At 45.4% G+C, this 22,107-nt stretch overlaps 1 protein-coding gene across 10 annotated transcripts in view; it reads right to left on the bottom strand.

Moving 5' to 3' along the window:
• NEO1 (neogenin 1) overlaps positions 1-22,107 on the bottom strand; it is a 171,693-nt gene that overhangs the window by 45,843 nt on the left and 103,743 nt on the right. For 6 of the 10 annotated variants that reach the window (XM_027723608.2, XM_027723640.2, XM_027723580.2 and 3 more), the window contains exons 6-8: positions 21,106-21,260; positions 20,266-20,386; positions 398-617 (exon numbers count right to left, since the gene is read on the bottom strand). In XM_027723608.2, coding sequence (XP_027579409.2) covers positions 398-617; positions 20,266-20,386; positions 21,106-21,260 — 496 coding nt within the window. The remainder of the gene's footprint in view (positions 1-397; positions 618-20,265; positions 20,387-21,105; positions 21,261-22,107) is intronic. The other 4 variants (XM_027723623.2, XM_027723631.2, XM_027723600.2 and 1 more) reach the window with 1 other exon arrangement.

Genomic DNA, 22,107 nt, shown 5'->3' with positions numbered 1-22,107 from the left:
GAATCAACATTTAACCAACACCTTCGATGGCATTTAGCCAACACCTACCACACGTCTGTCCCTGGGATCAGAGTGAATTCACGTGCCTGTCGCTCCCACCAGCACGTGGCTTCTGGAGGATGTTCCTGTGCCCACTGAGGTGGCACTGACAGCAGTGCCAGTGCTCCTGACGAGCTGTGACAGCCTCTGCTGCTCTCACCTTCTAACAGGCTGCTAAAAGCAGGTAGCAACTGTTTGCAGTCAATTAACCCGTGCCTGTAAAAATTCCTACGTGCAGCAACTAAGCCATTAAAACTCAGGGTGCAGGAGGGAGGGGAACACAACCCCTCCCATCGCAGGTTGAACACGTCGGGTTACAACATTTCCAAGCAAAACCAGCGTGAAGAAGAGTCTTTACCTGTTGATCCCTTCCTTGGTGTAGAAGATGGAGTAGGTGAGGTTGTCCCCCTGAGGGTCTGACACTGGTGGCCTCCAGGTGAGCCTGATGAAGCGGGTGGACACGAGGGTGGCCACGACGTCCCGCGGGGCCGAGGGCAGGGGTCCTGCTGTGGCTGGTGCTAGATGGTCATTAGTGGCACTGGTCAGTGAAGTGGGAGGCAATGTTGGGATGGCAACATCTTGTCATGTGCAAACATTGGGGAACATGAAGGGCAAACATCACCACGGTTTAAAAAAAAAAGAGAACAGGGGAAAAAAAAACACAAAGAAATAAACAAAACCACGATGGGAAACAAAAGAAAATGAACACACAAAAAAGGCCATTAAACTGAAGGCTGACATGCAGGCAGAGGTAACTACTGACCACTAATGGGGTATTACAGGACATCACTTGGAGCAAGCAGACCAAATCTCCATTGTAATGAAGTGGCAGGGGGGAGGGAAGGGTGAAACTGGGGATAAAATCCGACCTCAGGAGAGGACATACCAGCAGCAAACAATACTGCCATTGCTTTGTAAACCACATGTGATACCACACCCTTAACAGCAAAAACCCAACTCGTATTAATTATTCAAACATACACCCAGTCCCAGTTTTGAACATTAGCTCATTAACATGCAGGATTCATTTATACTCTTCTCAATCATAAAAAAATGACAGACTGACACACCAAATTGCTTTAAGTGCAAACTCATTCAGGTTGTGCAATTAAACCCTGCAGTCATTTCATCTGTAGCTGCTTTCTGGAGTGGGTGGGTTCTGCCCCTGCCCAGAGCAGTGACAATCCCAGGGCACTGCACCCACAGCCTCTTCCCTGCCCTTCACCAAGGGCGCTGCTTTCCTGCCACCAACACTCCCATAACACCTCTTCCATCCTTTACAGCAACACTAACAACATAAACAGCTCTGGCTACGGATTATTCCCACCCTCTCCAAACTTCTCAGCCTAAATCACCTCATGTTCCTGTGCTGCTACTCCAAGCCAGGATAAATCCCAGGGATTATTGCATTAAAAGGTTGGGAGTTGACAGCGCAAGCTGCACCGTACCAAGAGCTGCTCTCCAAATCCTATTAAAGCAATCCATCCAGTAAATCTAACACTGATACTCTGAGCAGCTGGACCCCAATTACCACCAAGTATTACAAGCAGCACAATTAGTAACAAAACCCCAAAGCTCAGGATACCCTGAGTTTTTATGGATTTTTAACTATTTATCAAGCTTAAGCCACCTGATGACTTTTTCCACACGGGAATCCACGCTGCCAAATACATCTATTCACTTATTAATTATGGGAACTAACTAAAATGGCTCTGGTTTTCCAGCAGAGCTGTTGCTGAGAGCTGCAGCATCTCCACCAGAACATGTGGACTTGTGTCTTGATACACAAGGAGAAAACCTCACAAACAACCTGACTAAAGGAGAAAACATTGCCTGAACGACCCAACCTTCAGGCAGACACACTCAGGAGTCTTCCATCAACAAAAACCTGATTTTAAATTGTCAAAAACCCCTTGTCAAACCAAGCATCAGCTCACACGTAGGTCTGGAATTGGCAGGACACTCATTTTTCCTCTTCTATTTCTTAGGCAACTCCTGACAACAACGTAAGAACAAACCCTTGGTTTTTATCAGATTTGCACCACATAACCACAGTCCACAGGCAGAGCTCAGACAGAGCCCAGAGCCAGGAACACACAGATTTTGGTATTTAAAATCTGGATCACACAGAGACACACTCAAGGGTATCTTCTTAATTATCCTTCCCACACTCTAATAGCTAAAGATCCCAATTAAGTATTCTCCAGCAGCCCCTCCTGATCAATAGACACCATTAATTTCACATTCATTGCAAAATCTATTTTTATCTAAAACACCCTATTTTTATGTTCCATAATTAGATTTCCTGCAGAAATGCACCACATTTAGCTCTTCTGGACTTGGACAGAGCCCCATTCCCCCAGGGTTCCCCTTGCTGGTGCAGATCACTCAGTAGAGCCCTGAGTTAAGGCCAGGGGATCTTCCAACAACCATCTCTGCTCCTGAACAACAGTTCCAGTGCCAATCCAGGACCACAGATGTGGTCCTGGTTACATCAACCAGGTTCCTCCTGTGTTTAAGTCCCAGCCCATGTTAATATTCCCTTGGACTGGAGACCTCCTCCCTGCCCCAGCCATCACTCCTTGCACACTGTTTCCACAGAGGAACAAGGAACTCTGCAGAACCCTCCTGGTGCCCATTGTTTTCCACATTGTCCTTCTTGACTGACTTCCACTTCACTTCAAATTCCAAATTCCTGTTCACTTTATACTTCAATTGACTACATTTCCCCTGCAGACAGCTTTAATTTCCCACCCTTCTATTAACTAATTACATTCATAATATAATTTAAACTCATGAAAGAGTTTGAGGAATAATCTGTAGGGAAGCTGTTCTGTTATAAAAACAAACTTGTGTTTTCCAGCTGCACCAGCCAAACACCCTCTGAAGCACCATCTCCTGATCCATCCTGGCAGGATCTTTGATGCCTTCACACATTTGCTACCAATACTTCACATACAAAGCCCCTTTGCTTTTTAATAAGAAAGACACTCCAGCACAACAAATTCCTTAAGGCACCACTGCAGTTGCTCATTTTGACTCCAGAAGGCTGCAGGAGATGCATTTCTACTGTATGAACTTAAAAAGAACAAATCCCAGAGAACACCACCAGACAGTTCCTCAGGACAGCTGTGGCTTTTCAGAGCTTGACATGCCAACCACGTCATCTCCCGCCTTACATTCAGACTTTGTTTTCTCTTACCTATCTTGGCAATATTGTCAGGTGATCTGCTTCAAATTACACGTTTTTCGTGCAAAATGTGCATCTTACCCATCTTTAAAAATCGTTCCATTTGGTTACAGTGGAGTATTTTTTAAATTCATCTGCTGATCTAAAAGCCATCCCACACACTCGTGTATTTGTCTTCCCCTATAATGAAATGGATCCATCTTTTACTTAAGTGATGCACACACAGTGCTGAAGAACCTGCAGGCATCGAGATGATGAGTCTGGGAGAGCTGCCAAGATCTCCCAGATCAACAGACACCCAGATTTACCCTCGTGCAAGGCTCGAACTCAGCAACGCTCCTTCCGACACCGTTACAGGGAGAACAGTCGCGGACCACAAAAACCTGACAGCTGAAAGAGAAACTGCGAACCAAACACAGCACAAAGGACCTGCAAACCCACCTGGAGGGGGGCACTGACAGGGGGAGCTCCCCCAAACGCTGCAGGTAAATACCAGCTTGGCAGCAGTTTGGTGCTGGCTGATAATTCTGGGACTTAGTCGGAAGACTGGGTTGTTTCCTTGCTTTTTTCCCTGTTCTTGCTCAGAATGCCTGGAGTGCCATCACTAACTGATTTGTACCCAGCCATGTGAGCAGAGTGCTCGGCAGTGCAGAGCTGTGTTAATGAGTAATTACACACAATTAGCTGTAACGCCAATAAGGAGCAGCTTTATTACCCTGAGCTTCCCAGCTCGGTGGAACACGGAATGTGCAACACACGTCTCCTCTTTCTAATGGATCTTTCAGCACTTTTTAAAAAGTAACTCTGGAATACTCTTTGCAGAACTATTCCTACGCAGTTTCACATGAATCTCATTTTTAAAAACAGCACGTTCAGCAAGTGACATGTGGTTTGCACAGGAATTTATCTCCTGGTGCGCAGTAACGGGGACCAGAAGGATGTCAGAACTCCTGAAACTACAGGTAATGGAGTTCCACTGCTGCATCCCCCCACTGCAGGGCAGAGCAATTCCCACTGCAGGGCAGAGCAACTCCCACTGCAGGGCAGAGCAACTCCCACTGCAGGGCAGAGCAATCCACCCCAGAGGGGGCAGAAAAACGGGAACGAGAATTTTTTAACACCGTACTTCCAGCCAAGACAAGCCCAGCAGGAATCCCAGGGATCCAAGGTAAGAGAACATTCCAATTGCTAATCTTCAAGTCCCCTCTGCCAAGCTGCTCTTTCCAGGGCTCCTTCTGAGCAGACATCAGCTATTGCAACTATTTTATCAAAGTATTTTGCAGGGTGTGCAAATACCCACAAGGATTTGGACTCAAATAAATGAGATTAGAGCAGGCCAAAGTTGTGGGTTTGATCCCCATAAGGGCCATTCACTTATGAGCTGGACTCGATGATCCTTGTAGGTCCCTTCCAACTCAGAATATTCTGGGATTCTGAAATAAATACCATCAATAACTTCTCTAATTGAATCCCTCATCGGCAAAGGCATGAAGTTTTAAGGTCACCAGCACTGGGCTGGTGATGTGGAGGAGGCAAAGGTGTTGACCAGCTGGATGCACTGGTGTGGTCCTGGCTTTTCATCTTACAGGAAAAATGCCCCCCCAGTGCTCCCAGTGTAGTTCACCACGGTGGGATAACAAACAGCTGGAGCGTGCCTGGGGTGCTTCTCCATCATTATCACCTCAGGATGCTGATGGGATCTCTGTCCAATGTGCCACACCTGAAGACTGCTCACTGGAATGCCCCACTTTTTAGTTAATTATTAGAAATATTTTCCATGTTGTCCAGCCCCTCCGGTTTAGATTTCCTTTTTCCTGTGGTACGTTATTGGCACAGTCAGGGCTTCCTCCTGTTTGGCAATAACATCCCAATTATGCCCCTGGACACACCACACAAAGGAACAGGGATGTTATCTGTCACCTGCCCCGGCAGTGCTGCCGTTATCTGAGTGACCCGGGACAGTCCAGCTCCCCTGGGATCTCACAGGGCACTGCTACCACCCACCTCGGGAAGGGGGTATTGGAATGCAGGAATTGGGATGCACAAACACTTGGAGAACTGGTTAGTGACCATATTTAGGCTATTCTTGGCCATATTCAAGTGTTTGCAAAGCCCTGGTTGCAGCCCCTGTCCAAGGAGAGCATCAGAGATTTGGGAACTGTGGCTGAGGCAGCAGAAGAGGCACCAGAGGATGATCCAGGTGTTCTGGGAGCCCAGCACCAACATCACAGAATTCCAGAATATGCTGAGTTGGAAGGGACCCACAAGGATCCTGGAGTCCAACCCTCAGCCCTGCACAGGCCCATCCCCAAGCAGCTCTTACCCTGAACACCCGACAGGGACCTGAGAGCACCTCCCAGTCCAGTCCCATTCCAAAGGCAGCAAGATCCAAGACCATCTGAGCAATGCAGGAGCAGGAATGGGTGGGAAGTCTCTCCTGATGGGAATGAACACTCTGTAGCTGCACCCTCTGAGGATGCAGATGATGCAGCAGAGGCAAACCTGGCCAAGGGCAATCAGCTGCTGAGGAACCTGGGGCATCAGTTAACACACACAACTGCAGGAGGAAAGAAAGTCCTCTTTGGAAGGACTTCAAAGTGGATTTTAGAGCTTTTAAATGTGAACAAATCTTTGATTTCAGCAACGAAGACCTACCACAACTAAAACCAGCAAATTACTATTTTGCCAAAAAAACCTGTTAGAAAAAACATGACTTAGGATATTCAAATCTCAACATCTTTAATATTTCAGCTGTATTCCATAAGAAAAATAATACCTCAGAGACACCACTATGCTTAATTTTGACTTGGGGTGTTCATATAAACCTGGTTACTCAATAAATAATATTTTTCCCATAATTCACTATTGATTCCAGAAAGCTAATCTAGACTTTCAAACTCTTTCTTTTCCCTAATGCACTTGCTCCTATGTATGGATCAGTCCTCCCCCTCGGGAACAGAAGGATTCAACTTGGACCAGGATTAAGGAGTTAACAAAATTAGTAACAAAATTAGTAACTCCACACTATACCCCTTCAAAACTTTGCTTTCTCTCTTGTTTTTCCCCCGTGTTTTTACCTGCATCAAATTGTAGTCCTTCTTCAAATGCCAAATTCACAACTTTCCAACAGAAGGGACATCACCTTGTCATTCCCAGCTGTTCCCTGTGGGATACCATGTTCAAAGAAAACCAAGTCACCTGGCCCTAGTAAGTTCTCACAGGACAAATGGCCACAGTGCTGAAGTTGATATCAATACAATCAATAGATCAGTTCTAATAACGGAATTAATTCCTTCCCTTGGAAAACCTAATTAAAAGAAGTCTATCAGACTCCTGTTCTTCCACTAAGAGGTGCTTTCAGGCAAAACTGAAACAGTGACTAAACAGCCATGGCAAGAAGAGTGTATTAAAGTGACTTCTCCTGTATAGAATGAACACATTTCCTGAATCTCCTGGAGTTCATAACGACAAGCACCCTGTTTACCTGTAAGACACAGATCTACATCTGCTTGACATAACCCCCCCCAAATTTAATGTTTAGTAAACACAATTATGCTTCATGAAATAATTTAAACTGGAGAACTTTGTGTGTGTTTTTGCTACGTAAGGAAACGTGTCAGAAAGAGAAACACGAGAACGCCTGGACCAACACCTCCAGGGAAGCACAGCTGGGCATGGAGCCAGTGTCCCTGGCACTGCTTGGGGGATTCAACCTGCAGGAACACAGAGCACACCTGAGGAGCTGACCCACAGCACTGCTCAGTGTGTAACCCTGGTGTAACCCAGGGGCTCAGAAATCAAGCCCAGTTCTGCTGGTTTGTACCGCAGGGGTTTGGACATCACCGGCTGGGACCCACTGAAAATCCATCTAACCCTGTCCCCTGTGCACAGAACCAGGGAATCCCAGAGTGGTTTGGTTTGGAGGGACCTCAAAGCTCATCCAGTTCCACCCCCCATCATGAGCAGGGACACCTTCCACTAGCCCAGGTTGCTCCAAGCCCCATCCAACCCATCCATCCTTGGACACTTCCAAGGATGAGGGGATGAGGCAGCCAGAGCTCCTCTGGTCATACTAGGCCAGGCCTGCACCACCCTCACAGCCAAGAATTTCTTCCCAATATCCCATCTAACTCTGCCCTCTGGCAGTAGGAAGCCATTCCCCCTTGGCCTGTCCCTACTTTTCAAGGAGGGACATCATTATCCTCCTTTTTTTTGTGCTATCAAACTTTTTGCTGCTATTCCATCCTGAATAAACTAACTCCTCTTCCACACAAGCATTTCACCTCGCTCGAGGAAGAAGCTTGAGGACAAGAACCCGACACAGCACTTGGAATCAATTTTGTCCCTCACAGTCTTAAAAACCCAAACACAATCCCCCACCCTGAGGAACGGACCCTCCCCCAAACAACATCCCTCATATTCCTCATAAAACGAATCAGAGATGTTTGCTTATTTATTTCCCTATTCCGACACGTTCTGCCCGAAGCAGGCAGGCAAAATGCCTTTTTTTAATTTTTAATTGCCTTAGATTAATTTACATCACCACTGGGAATGAGAGCTGTTATTTACTCTTCACTCAGTGCACACTATTGCAAAAAAATCCACTAAAAATACATAACAAGCGAATGTTTAACTAATACTCAGTGATTATGATTTTTAAGCATTTATTTGGTTCTATTTTCCGAAGTAAATGGCCACTGCTGGGCGTTGAACAAATTGGGATATATAAATATAGTGATAAACACGTCCCGGCCGTGAGCCCGTGTTTGAAAGGAAGTCATAAAACCCCTCCTGATAACGAGCCCTCCTCCCGCTCTCATTTCACCATGAAATGCTTTGGTGGAGAGGAAGCAATTTGATTTTTTCCTGTCTCATAAAACAACCATTAAAGAGGTGTGATGGGCCTTGCTGACGCATTCCAGGGAGCCTCTCCCTCCCACCTGCCCAGGAACCCCCTGGTTCTGACCACATCCGGGAGGATGGACAGGAAAAAAAGCCCTGCATGGATTTTGGTCACAAGACTCAGGTTATAAAAAAGAAGGAAATAAGCCAAACACACCTCTACCTGTCCCCCAGGAGTTCAAAACTCACTGCTTTGAACTGGATTTTGTTATCGGAAAGGAATTCCAACCATAACAACACATTGTAAAACGAGGGATATAATCTTCAAATTCAGTGGTGAATATTCAATTTTTTAAGAATTCAGGTTGTTTTTTTTTAACAACTGCTCCCTGAGAAAGGAGAGTCAAAACCTCAAAACAAAACATACCTATAGAACTATAAAACTGCCTGGAAATGCACCCAAGGAACCCTGCCCAGGGTATCCTCTTACTGTAAATATTCATAAATTGAACTCGTATGCAGAATTAAGAAATCTCTTGAGAACAGTAGAGCCTGAAACAACCTGCTGTAATTTGACTTTAACAATAACAGGAAAGCAATGATTTTATTTCAAAAGCAAACGTGTTGTATTTGAGCAAAGCTCTTCATGGAGCAGTTATTAATAAAAACACCACGTGCTTTTGGACAGGGCTCGTTTTTGCACCAGCATATTTGAAGATTTTCCCTATTTGAAGATTTCAAGATTCTGAAGTTTCCCTGGGCCTCTGCCAGTACCTCATCCTGTCACCTGGAGCAGGTCCCTTGCCTTCCCACGTCTCCTTCCATGGGATCCACAGGGATGCTCAGTTTTCACTCTCTGTTTGCACACCCCAAGTAACGGGGCCATCAGGGCTGGAAATGCTACAAATATCCCCAATAATCCTCCAACCAGGCAGGCTTAGGACTGAAACATTGCTGTGCTGGCAGAGCAGGACCAGCACATCCCTGGAAGTGTCCAAGGCCACCCTGGCTGGGGTTTGGAGCAACCTGGGATAGTGGAAGGTGTCCCTCCCATGGCAGGGGTGGGACTGGAGGGGCTTTGAGGTCCCTTCCAACCCAAACCATTCTGGGATTCTGTGACTGTGACTCAACCAGGCAGGATGTATTTTCAAGGCAACAGGCTAAACTGAAATAAATGAACCCAGCAGACAACTCCCGCTGCCCGTGGATCGCTCTGACAACCCCTGATTTTAAACTGCAGTCCCTCATTTAAGTCACTGTAACGCTCCCTGGAGTTCCCTCGGGATCAGACACCCAGCTCCCTGTGTGGAGCCCCTGCAGGGCTGAGCCAGCAGCACACAGGGGGTTTTCTCCAAGAAATAACCTGGAGGGGGAAGGTGATTTCCCTCAGTTCAGGAGCTGCTGACACTTGAACAACTCGGCAGCACCAACTCTGGCAACCTGGAGGTGCAACAGATGAGGCTGAACAAGCTGTTTGTACGTCAAAATTGTCCTTATTTCTGCCAAGCTCTCTATCAGACTTATTTAACTACTTATTAACTACTCATTTACTAATCATTTAACTACTTTTTTCTTATATGAACTCTATTTCTCTTCCATTCAGGTTTATCTATCCACAATTATCGTTTTTTTAAGGGAGAGAAGGTCCCCACAAACCCACCTTTCCTCTTCTGGTCTATAACCACACACAGGGCAACACTATTAGATGTGGTATTGGATTTTTTAATTCATTCCAACTGGATTTCTCTGCTAAAGGCCATATGTACCTCCTCCTTGCTCCCCATTTAGAGGCCACCTCAGACCCTCTGTTTTTACAGGAACTAGAGGAGGTATCAGGATGTTTGGGAATTTATATAAATGACACAGAAGCCAATCTTACGAACTAACTTTTTTTTTTTACTTTCTATTTTTAAAGCTGTAATGTGTTTTCTTGCTTCTCCATATTTCTAATTCTAACAGGAAGAGTAAACCCCATCAGCATTATTAAAATACAACTGCCTTCCCCAGCACAGAGGTTGGAAATTTGCCCTGCACATCCCAGTACATGGGAATTCGAGGTTATTCCCTGGATGTACATGATGGAATTTATAGCAAGAGATGTAACATTTTAGATGTGGATTACTGTGGTCATTTGACTACTGTTCAAAACACCTGAACAACGAGATTTAAAAGCAGCTTATATGTGAATTGGTGCTGAAGAAGAGCAGGAGAGAGGACAGGGACGTTCCAAGAGGGAATGTCCATCCCCTGTGACCCAGACCTAGGTAGGACTTCCCTCCTTCTCCTGTATTTTCCTATTTTGCCTTCAGTGATGACCTGTCACCAGGAAAACCACACAATTAAAGACTTTGGACCCATTAGTTTCTTTTTGGGGGAAGAAGGTGACAGGAGAGGGGAAACAACCAGGAAAAGCCCACACAGGCTCTTCCATCGCAGCGAGAACGGTGACATCCTGCAGCCAGTTCCAACACAACATACATTATTAAAAATGAGATTTCTTTGTTAGATTTATTCCATTTCCTTATGGTATAAACCCCATGAGCGTTTCCAGGTTATCTTGTCAAGGCTGCTGGGGGAATAAGTGACACCAGGAGAGGCTTCTCCCAGCTTCACATATTGGAGTGTACGAGTCCCATTACACATGTGACCAAACTGTAAACCAATCCTCTCCCTCTTACTCCAAATGGCATTCAGCTGTCTCTGCTATTACTGTATAATTTAGCAACTTTGAAATATAAGCAACCAATTAAGGCCATATCCACACGTTTGTTCTCTCCGCTGGTGCGAGACTGACAAAATCTGATATTTTCCTTTTCCAACACGAGCCTGGGATCAATTACAAATTAAGGGTATTTCTGTCAATCTTCACAACCCTTGATATGAGGAATAAAGGCAGAGGAAATGCCTTGGGCAGGCGTGACAGATATCAAGCTACAGCTAATCCTGCCATTGCGCTCATCTAAAAACGAAAAAAGCACAAACCGCTAAAAGCAAACAGCCATCGAGATACACTGAAGCATCAAAACCCTGCAGCCAGTGCTCTTCCCCCTGATTATTTGCATTTTCCCCTATAACCAGATGCAGGCAGAGGAGCCATCAACCATCACTCAACAGCTGTAGCTGCTCCCACTGAACACACTCGTGTTTCCGGAGCGGCACCGCTTTGTTCCCAGTGAGCTCCCTCCTGGCAATACACTGCCCAGCCAGGCTCCAGGAATACATGAAATAGGAGCATAAGCATCACTGGAACTGGTGCATTTGCTCAGTGATATTGAGGTAAGTGTATCTGCTGATATTACCCTTTCTGGTGGCAAAGAGATTTTTACTGGAGTGAGGAACTCTCTTGGGAATTCAGGATTAGCCAGAAGAGATAAAACGGACTCAAAACCTTCCAGCCTCTTTCCCAGTCGTTGCACAGCGTATACACATCCTACCTCCTTCCACTCACACAATGGGACAATAAATATGGAATAAATACAGGTGAAGGACAGAAAACACGGATTAACGTGTGTTGAATGTTTCTCATAATACCTGGAAGCCTTTTGCTCCTCCAGGTTCTTGCTCTGCCCCCACCCAACATTCCTTACGTATTATTCCTCTTCGCAACACGACACAGAATTTAAACCCAAGCACCTTTTAACCATTAATTCCCCTCATGAAAACCAAAATTACAGAGGTGACAGTCCAAGTGTTTCGAAGCTCAGCTGCATAAGTAGCATCACCACAACCCATATTTGTGCCAAGCAGACTTAAATTGAAGTCACGGCGCACACGATCCGGTGTGAATTCCATCAGGAGCTTTCAAATTTCTTTGCCAAGTCAACTGTAAATACAGTCATAAAACAAGAAATGAAAACTAATAAGCACAATCAAAGCCTCCTATAAATTCTGTTATGCCTTCCTGCAACTCACTGCACACTGGCAAACATTAATCTATTACTAATTTAATCTAAATTAGAGCAATTTATTCAAAACTCATGCCAGCTTTAAACATGAATAGGCTACTGAGTGCATGATATGAGAACTGTTTAGTTTCTCGATTCATCAAGTTAAAATTCAGGAAGTTTGAGATCTAGGGTGGTTTAATCAGTTCAGCTTCTCAATAAGACTATATATAAGCAGGGCCCATAAAGAGGGAATAAATAAAGGTCATTTATTAAACAGGGATTGAGTCAAGAAATGCAACTTACTGAATTCAAATAGCTTCCAGGCCATTTTGAACAGACATGCTGCCATGAGAAACACAAATGCTGCCTTTCCCTGAGGAATAATAGCTAAGTAATGTAAATTAACATCAAAATTAAACCAGGAAAAAAACTCTTTCAGCACTAAAGAGGAGAACACACTGCTGTGTTTACAGAAAATTAGCAACCAAGTGTACACAACCAGCACAAAATATTCTCAGAGTTTGGCTTTGGGTTTGACTGTTTGAAGTCAGTTTGTGATTTCAGATGCTGTTTATGTTCCTGAAACACAACTCTACAAATGAGACTTCCAAGCTGTTCCTCCACCATCTGAGGCTGGTTTGATTCCCTAAGACTGGGACTGAGGCAGCGACTTGGGAATACTTTCACCTCCTGTGGCACCAGCACTGCCACTGCTCCTTAAACAGCGGGAGGGTTGGGATTTTACATTTGTTGCTCTTAAAGCTTTTCAGGGACAAACCTTTACGTGTGCTGAGTGAAAACCCACATGGATATTGTGGGCATGTGACAGACAGTGCAGAGAGGGAACTCCCCTGCTCCTCTTGTCTCTTATGATGCCCCTCACGCTGCATTTTCCATTCTCCTACTTTTGGATCTTCCCCCCCTGTGAGACCAATTGGGTCTCTCACAGCTCCCCAGTTTGCAGTCCAGCAGAGCTGGGTGCTCTTAGCACAGACCTGCTGCCACAGGATGGTGTGGGTTGGAAGGGACCTTAAAGTTCCAGTCCCAAGCCAGGTCCGTCACCATCTCCCGCTCCCCCGAAATCCACGATCCGTTTCCTTTGAGTGTTTTTACCTCTCGACAGAAAACGTGAATTTCTGTCTGCAAGGCTTTGCAGCCTCACTATTCAGTTTTAGTCTACAAATCATTTCTTCCCTGGTGGACTCTAAGATTCATGAAAGCCACTCCTGAAAACCACAGGGACCTCTTTCCATTTGCCTTCCATTAAGACACATAAAATTGTACAAGACAGAAAGAACACAAAGACATTTCTGTCTGAGTGCAGAAACAGAAGAGTCTGCAGGAGGAACACCCAGAGTCCTTCCCTGTTATTCAATGAACTCTTTTTATCTTGCTCTGGCATTTCATCCACAACACCCTGCAGATTTGTCAAGTACTTCTATAGTCTCCAAGAACTCCATAGAATTCCATAGACTGAGAAGGTTTTTACTGGATTACCTTGACAACAACACTAAATGTCTTGATTCACAATATGTGACTCAAAGAAATGCTAAAAAATCACCTCTGTCAGAAGTGGGAGCCCAAGAAGTTACATTTGATATCTGTGAAATCATCCAAAATGGGTCCTGAAGTATCATGTGAAGTGTCAGCCTCAGGGTCTGACCCAGGCAAGGGTATCAGTTATATTTATGCAATTTGGCAAATACCCAAAAGTGTAACTGGGTTTTTCAAATCAGAGCACAAGCCTGACAGTGCCAACTTTCGGATTTCTTTCAGTAGAAGCCAAAATTTGTCAAAAAGAACTTATCTCTGCCTCCTACAATGGAATAATGGAACTTATCATTATGGAAAACACAGAGTAATTCATATATCTTGATTTAAATAAGGCTTTTGACATCACATTTGACATCCAACTAGAGCTGGGAATCTTTTGTTGGCGTCAAGGTAGGGGAGCTGAAATTCCCTAGGTCCCATTCCCTATGTGTGGAATGGGACCCACGAATCTCCAAGTCTGTGTCAGCCTGAGGTGACCTCAAACAGTCCAGTGCCACTTGCAGGACAGAAATGACACATTTGCAGCACAATCTGAGCCGAAATGTGCTGGCTCCAGAACCCTCGGATCACATTTCTGATGTTCTCCACCGTGTTGAGGGTCAGAGAAGCCCCCAGCCCAGCCCAGCCCTCCCCACCTCCTGTCAGTGCTCCGAGCCTCGAGACAGCTCACAGCCAAACCCTGGCAGAGAAATACCCACATAAAATGAAATTATTCATGCAGCAACGGGCCTGGACAGAATTCAATTGCACAAAGAAAGCACCAATTTAGGTCAATAAATGATGTCTTTAAAACTCCCTCAGAATTAGGATTCACGTAATGTAACTCAGTGGAGGAATTAATACCATACAGAGCAACTGAAGTGGTGTCAGACTTTAATCAAATGTGGTTTGTAATGTCCAACTGCCACCAGCACCAGACATTAATGTGTCTCCTAAGGAGATCAGCAGGAAATGCACACCACAAAATTGTCCTGATTTGGCTGTCACATTAAAAATACAGACAACAGAGACAAAGAGGGTCCATCCACACAGTTCAGACCCTCAGTGCTTCTGAAACACAGAGGTTTGGAGGATCTCAGGAGTTCATCTGAACCCCTCACTTCAGCAGAGCCACCCTTGACCAGGTCTCTCAGGGCCTTGTCCAGCTGTGTCTTAAATATCTCCAAGGACAGAGATTTCCAACCTTCCCTGGGCAATCTTGGACCATCCTCACCGTGAAACCGCTTTTTCCTATCGGAAATTCCCTTTTTTTTGCAGTCTTCCACCTCTACCTGCTCTGTCCCTCCACCCCTGTCTGAGCAGGAAGACACTGTTCAGGATGAATCAAACTCATTTCTCTCAGAGTCACAGCACATCCCAGCACATGGCTCCCAAATTTTCTTGGTAGGTCTCCACTGGCTCCCCTATGCCAATGTCTTCCTTGTTGGGAAGCTTAAAATCGTCCTAATGTGGCCTGGCCAGGGCCAAGAAGGGGAAAGAAATCACATCTCTTGAGCTCCTGCCCACCCCACCAAGTCCTTTTCTGCTGGTTTCCAGCCTCTCTCACCACCTGGAGTCCCTCAGGGCTCCACATTTGTTGGTGCTGAACTGGGAAGTTCACCCCAGCCCCACCTCCAGCTTGGCCCATCCCTCTCTGCCAGTGTACTGCTGCCCCCCCTTCATTCCAGCAGGACCCACAGCCCTGCTCCAGGTGCTCCCCATCCCATCACTGGGGAAGACACGACACCTCCCAGTCCCAGGATCCAGCCCTGGGTGATGCCCCATGGCCTGGGCTGCTGCTCATCCTTCCCCCCACTCCCCATGGCACCGGGAGTTCTCCACACATCCCAAAATCCACCTGATCCAGTCTGTATGTGCCCAGTTCAGCTTCAGGGATACCACTGGAAAGAGTGCCAAAGGCAAAGTAAACAATCTCCACTCCTCTCCACCACAGGGCCAACCATTTCATCTTAGAAAGCCACGGGAATAGTTGGGCAAAATTTGCCCTTGGTAAATCCATGCTGGATTTTCCCCACCATCTCTTTCATATGTGGCTTCCAGGGGGATTTGCTCCATAACCTTCCCTGTAAATGTTCCAGCTCCAGCTGAGCTTTGTCTTTCCCAGTTCTGTCCTGCACATCCAGGCAATATCCCTCATTTCTCTGCCTTTAGTTTCAAACTCTGTGTACTTTCTTTTTGTGTTTGAGCCCAGTTAGGAGCTCCTTCTTTATCCCTGCTGGTCTCCTGGACACACATGCTCCAACTCTTGCACTTTGGAGGAGACCATTCTTGTGCTTTGAGAAGACTGTCCTTCAGGAGCAAATGGTTTCCCTCTTGTCCATTCACAGAGTCTCTCATGGGAACCTACCAAAAATATCCCTGAACAAGCCAAAACCTCCTGTCTGGAAGTTCCAGGCTGTAATTCTCAGTTCCACCTCCACTCACCAGCCAGACACAGACAGCCTGCAACAAGGAATTCCAGCCTGCTCCCAAAACTCCTTCCCCTGCTCCCACCCCAACACACAGCACGGTGAAAAACCCACACACAAACTAAGACCTGCAACCTGCAGTTGTGTTAAAGAAGCTTCACCTACTCCTTGCCCTCGATGGTCTCCAGCAGACACACACACACTTCCATTCCCTGATCCCTGTGGAAAAGCTCCAGGCTGGCTCATCACTCTCTCCAAGTTGAAAGTACACTGGAGTCAACCCTGGAGGGTGACCCTCTTCCTTGCTTCCCTGCCCCCTCCTTCCTAAAGAACCTTCCTCCACCCCTTGGAGCTCTCCCGGGATGTCTCTGCGATCCCAAAGGCCTCACAGCATTGTAACTACTTAAAACCTTCTCATTCCTCGTCCTAGTTTCCCATGCTGGAATGGTAAATCACATGCAGGATACCCTTGCTTGGACAGAAGCCTTTGTTCATGAAAAAGTTAAGTTTAAAGAAATGGATAGTTCCACCACAAACAATCCCGACGTGGTGTCCTACAGGACACCAGCAGCGTATCCGATTCACTCCTTGAGATCTCACTCCTGTACAAACTCTCAAAACCTCACAATATATGGGAAAAAAACAACTTCTGTAGTATAAAAGTACAGAAACCCCACAACAAACCACACTTGAGAGTTCTGGAGGTGACACAGTGCATTCCAAATGATGTTTTGAAATTGTTCTCCACATAACTGGCATATTTGTTTACAGTCTATGATTTTCTTTACACAGCATTCAAGCATCACTCCTTTTTTTTTTCTGAGTGCCTGAGTACTTGTCAGATGCCTTTCATGGGGGTGACAGGGAACCATCTGCCTCTCTCCCCATCCCTACTGCCACCTGTTCTTTTGCAGTCCCCAAAGGCTGTGCTGAGCAGTCCCAGATTCCCTGGATGGGGCCGGGTTACAGGGTCTGGCTCAATGTCCCCTCATGTCACCAGCACTTCACCTCCAGCAGGGAACCCCCAACACCTCCACCACAAAGGTTTTCACAGACCACACACAGTAATGCTGGGGTAATATGACAAGAAATAGCTTTGCTATAATGGAGTGAGCATTGGTGTATCTGGTCCATAACTGGGCTGGCCAATGAGGACTGGAAGCAAAAAAAAGCTGGTTTTGTGTAAAAAAGGGCAAGGAGAGATTTGAGGGTGCTGAGAAAGTTCTTCCTTCTCACTGGGATACGCTGAGTTCTCCAAGGGGGCATCTGCAGGACATCAAATCAGTCATCTCTCACTCCCTGAGGCAAAGAGAGGAGCAGAGACTGACAAAGTGCAGAGGAACTTCCCTTCCTGGAGGGAGCTCTCAAACTCCCCCTAAAAAGCAGAGCCACAACTCCAGTGAGATTCCCAAAGAAACTGAGTGTCCAGGGGAAGATCAGTATCTGAGAAATAGGGACATAACTTCAAATCCCAAAATATTTGGAAAGCTCTTCATCTCCCTTGCAGAATTCTACACCTGAAGTTCAGTACAGGGGATAAAGAGGATTTAACTCATACCACTGACCTGAATCCTCCTCCCTCCTCCCCTCCCAACCTTCTCAATTACAAAGACTTGTCCTAGAAATCTCTCCTCTCAATGCCACAATTCTTTTACGTATTCCTGAAAAAGCAAGAACTGTGGACTCTGCACAGCCAGTCCATTTCCAAGTACAGTGTAAATTTATTAACAGAATTACCAAAGTTGAAAAGCCCCTCCAATAAGCCTTTCAATTTAGCCAGTCAACTCTTTGTTCTGTATTTTCCCCAAACAACTTTTGTATGTACTAAAAGCTTTTCAGAACTCAGTCCAAACCCAAAAAAGCCCAACCTAAAAGCAAGTTATGTCTGAACAAGGATTATATTAATCTTGTTGTAGCAGCTGAGAGTCACACACAGACTGGCCATGCCCAACACACACACACACTGGACACCAGGCAAATCACCAAACTCCTGCTCCCTGAATGCCAGAAATCTGCCCAAACACAGGAAACCTTTCCTGGTAGCAGGTAAATGCTTTTCCAAACTCCCTCGGGCTTCTCATTTCCATTTAACTCATTAGAGATCAATTTGATAAGCAAAAGGGCTAATGAGAAATAGGTTGTCAATAGGCAGAGTTTGCCAGCTCCAGTTGGGAAGGAGCAAACAGAACAGCAAGGGAAGGGTTGCACTGCTAAGTGGGAAGAACTTTTTTCACATTTAGTCAACAGTTTTTCACGGCAATTACTTTTCAAATTGACGAAGTTGGTATTTCTCATCACTAGGTATGAAATAAATTTAAAAAAAGCTTTCTGAATTAATGACTGAAACGTTCAGAATAGTTTTTGCTCAAATTAGTGTTTTGAATTTTCATACCAAGGTTGCTGTCATGAAAGAACTCCTACATGTGATACCTTCTCCCTCGTTCCCTGAACACTTTCCTTCTTCGCTGTTCATATACTGTTCATATACTGTGAGAAGGTAATAAAATATCTGTATTTTCTCCAACTGGAAATGCCAGTTTTCATGTATCACAGCTGAGACACGGCACATTCATTCCTCATTGCACTCCTTTTCATGCCACCACTCCACAGCACAACTCCAAGTACTTTCACAGCTGTCCCATGTGGTTTTCCCAGTGCTGGAGAACAACACCCAAACCCCCTCAGAGTCCCAGGGGTGCATTTCTAAGGCACTGCAGGGCAGGGAGCAGAGCCATACAACTTCAGGGGTATCTTTACACCCAAATGAGAGTCCACCACTGATCCACATCCTTTGGCAGCATGCAAAAGAGAAAGGACAGCATTATAAGGCAAAGCCCTTCAGGATGGCAGGACGAGCTGCCAGAGCAGGACAGGAAGGAGAAACCACCGGGTGAAGGGCAGCAGAGGGAAAGGAAGAGGAGAGAGACCACAGGAACTCCAGGAATAACAGTAATAGTCATTTATAAACCACTGCTGGGAACTGGGTGCAAGTACAAGCCTGGGCAGGGCTTCAAAACCCAAGGCCATTAATTATTCAGTATTTTTCAAACGTGGAAAATATGGAATAACGGTTCCGCTTGACAGACCTGGAAACCACTCAGGTGATTAACGCAGAGCAGAAATTAAATCACTTTTAATAATTTTTCTGGCAACCTGATGACAGTGGAGCAGTGCTGGATCCGGATGCCTAACCCTGCTCAGAGCTGGAATCCCAAAGCTCCATGGTATTAAAGCTACTGAACCCAGGAGAGGGCACCTTGCATTCCCCAAATAACTGTGGGAAGTACCTGCAGCTCTTCAGCCAGCAATGAAACACACCCAGACCCAAACAGGAGTTGAGAAGGAGCTGTAAGAGCACAGCTACTCTACAAAACAATTAGAAAATAACTGGGAAATCTCTCCTTATGGCACACTCCTGACAGCTTATTCTCTGCACAAACCCAGGGATAGCAGACTCACACCTGTTCAAATTCCAAGTGTGAGGTTCCCTCAGTCCTCCAACCACACTAAGACTGTTTCTCCTAAATCCTCTTCATCCAAATAAGAAATAAATTAGAATTTTAAAACCATCCCCCCCCTAAAGGCAACATAAAAGCCCCCCTAAACTATGGGTTTAATGTTTTCTTGTCTGACTCGTCTTTCCTCTCATCCCTCTCACTCTCAGTTTCCTTCCTTGGGCTCTTAGAAATTATTTTTAAGAACTGTGTGACCTGAAAGAGCCAAACAAGCTGATGCCTTAGTAATGATATTTGTACTATCTTTCTTTTTGTCTTTAATCTTAATTACTCTCCTTCACCATCCCAACCATGCAGGGCACTGCAAGGTGAGCATTGGCAGTAACTCCACTGACTGGAGCACAATAATAAATATTTATCTTAAGCTGCAGCTGTAACTCAACAAATGTGCAGCTGTAGTTTGCAGAAATGACAAAGTCAAATATTTTTTACACTCAAAGCAGAAAAAAAGCTTCTAACACTGGAATGACTTTGATGTAAAATACTTGATTTGGGGTGGGCTCCATAAGTGCTGCTTTTTCAGGTCTGTGATTTCAGGGTTTGTTTCATTTTGGCTATTCTGTTATTATTTTTAAATCTCAGCCTGCAGCCATATTTTAATGGTTTATAATTGCACCAAATATTTTCCAAAATACAGGGTGAATCCTACAGAATTCCTTAATTCCCCCTCAGTAACTTTAAGTGTACACAAGATGATGCTGAATCACTCACAGGATTTTAGACAATCATCCTGCTCTAGCTGAGTTACAAATATAACCCATCATGTGGAAAACGTCCCTTGGAATGTCCCTCCCCATCTTTTGGCTCTCTGCTGTCCCAGTTTATCTTACCAAGGTCAAGGATTATCAGCTGGGCTCCAGCCTGTGCATTCCCAACATCATTTTCTGCAATGCACTGGTAGAATCCTTCATCAGACTTCACCAGACCCAAAACTTGCAGGTTATGTTCTTTCTGAGGAGCAAAGGGGAAAAAAACAATGCTTAAAAAAAAGGGCTGCAATTGCCAAACCAGTGGTGTCATTTGGGCACTTTTACTGTGACAGGAGGAACTTCCAACAGGAACAGGGTGGATTTCACCTCCTTTGCACTGAATCCTCAGGTTAGAGGGTATCCAAAGCAGCAGCAGCTCTCACTGGTGGCATCATTTTCAAGCATCACATTTCCCAGCCATTTTGGTGGTATTTTAAGCACTGACTGAAGTGCAGAGCTCCCTGTTACAACCCCACAACCTCAGGTACACCCAATTATACAGCCATTAAGTTCTCAACTAGGCCTCAATAATGACTTGCACTACATCTAAAATTTCCTCTGGAAGTACCCGTGTGCCAAAACTCACGATCCACAGCTCAGTTATATCTGTATTTCACCTCCTGCTTGAAATTGTAATTTTTATGGAGCACAGACAATGCAGAACCCACAGTCAGTGGTCGTGGTGAGCCTGTACTGGGACAGTGCCTTTTGGCACTCTGTCTCCTGTGCAAAACCTAAGCTATAAAGACATCAACAACATGCATTAAAGGTTTCAACAAACCATTTCTCTTCCAGGCCCTAAACATCAAAAGGGCAAAAGCAGGAATCAGTTCCTATAAAAGAACCCAGTTTTCATGAACAGACATAGGAGAACTAACAGGTCAAGAGCTTAAAAACCCACATAATGGACAATTTACTCACAACAATTTTGAAGTAGTCACTGGGGATCACCACGTCTCCGTTCTTGACCCACTTCACGGTGGGGGTGGGTTTCCCGGTCACCTCACACTCGAACACGATGTCCATGGACTCGTGAGCGTAGATGTTGGCAGGTCGCTTCAGGAACTCGGGGGGAACTGCAGGGAAAGGGCAAGATGGACAGAGGATGGTGTCAGCACCCCGAAAAACACACCTCACACACAGGGGTGGCTGTGGGGACTCCAGCAGCAGCAAAGATTTGTAGCTCAGGGTTTGTCAGATGCTGGTACAAACTCTGAGTTCTTTCACAATTGCATTTGGGCCAAGTTGGATGGGGCTTGGAGCAACCTGGTCTGGTGGAAGGTGGCCCTGCCCATGGCAGAGGGTTGGAATGAGATGAGCTTTGAGGTCCCTTCCAACCCAAACCATCCTGTGATCCAGCCAATGGTCCGAATTTGTATGGTCTCTTTGAGAATACAAGAAAGAAGAAATCAAACCAAGATGCATAAAGTGTAAAGTTAAACCTCAGGGAGTCCTCTGTTCTCAGTACTTAAGTCAATAGGAAAAAAAAAAAGCTAAAATTATATTAAAAAAGACTTTTAAACATGAATGGACACAAAACTTAAGATGAAACTTTCCTCGGGCACCACTGCCTTGTGTTCCTGTGAAGAAATTCAGGTTATCAATCAGCTGGTGCTGCACTGATCCAAAGAGCTTCTTCTCTGGTGTGTGTAAGCCAAGGAGACTCCATGTACAGGTGCATCCCTGTGCCTCTGGCCCACACTGACAACACCTCACAGACACCTGTGAGTGAAGCTGTGTATCTGGTAACAGCAGAACAGACGGGTCCTTCACTAACAACCTGCACCCAAGGTGGTGCCTCTGGGCCTTGGCTGCCTCTAACATGTCCTTAAGTCCTCAGAATGAGAATAATTAAATTCAAGAGTTTTAAAATCCATAAAAACTCAGAGATACAGAACTGTTTGGCAACACAAGCTCCAAGTG

Source organism: Pipra filicauda, unplaced genomic scaffold (genome assembly GCF_003945595.2).
Source record: "Pipra filicauda isolate LSUMZ 115617 unplaced genomic scaffold, ASM394559v2 scaffold287_size946512_pilon, whole genome shotgun sequence".
Taxonomy (NCBI): domain Eukaryota; kingdom Metazoa; phylum Chordata; class Aves; order Passeriformes; family Pipridae; genus Pipra; species Pipra filicauda.
Note: the sequence above shows the minus strand (reverse complement) of the source record. Positions and strands in the feature narration are given on the sequence as shown.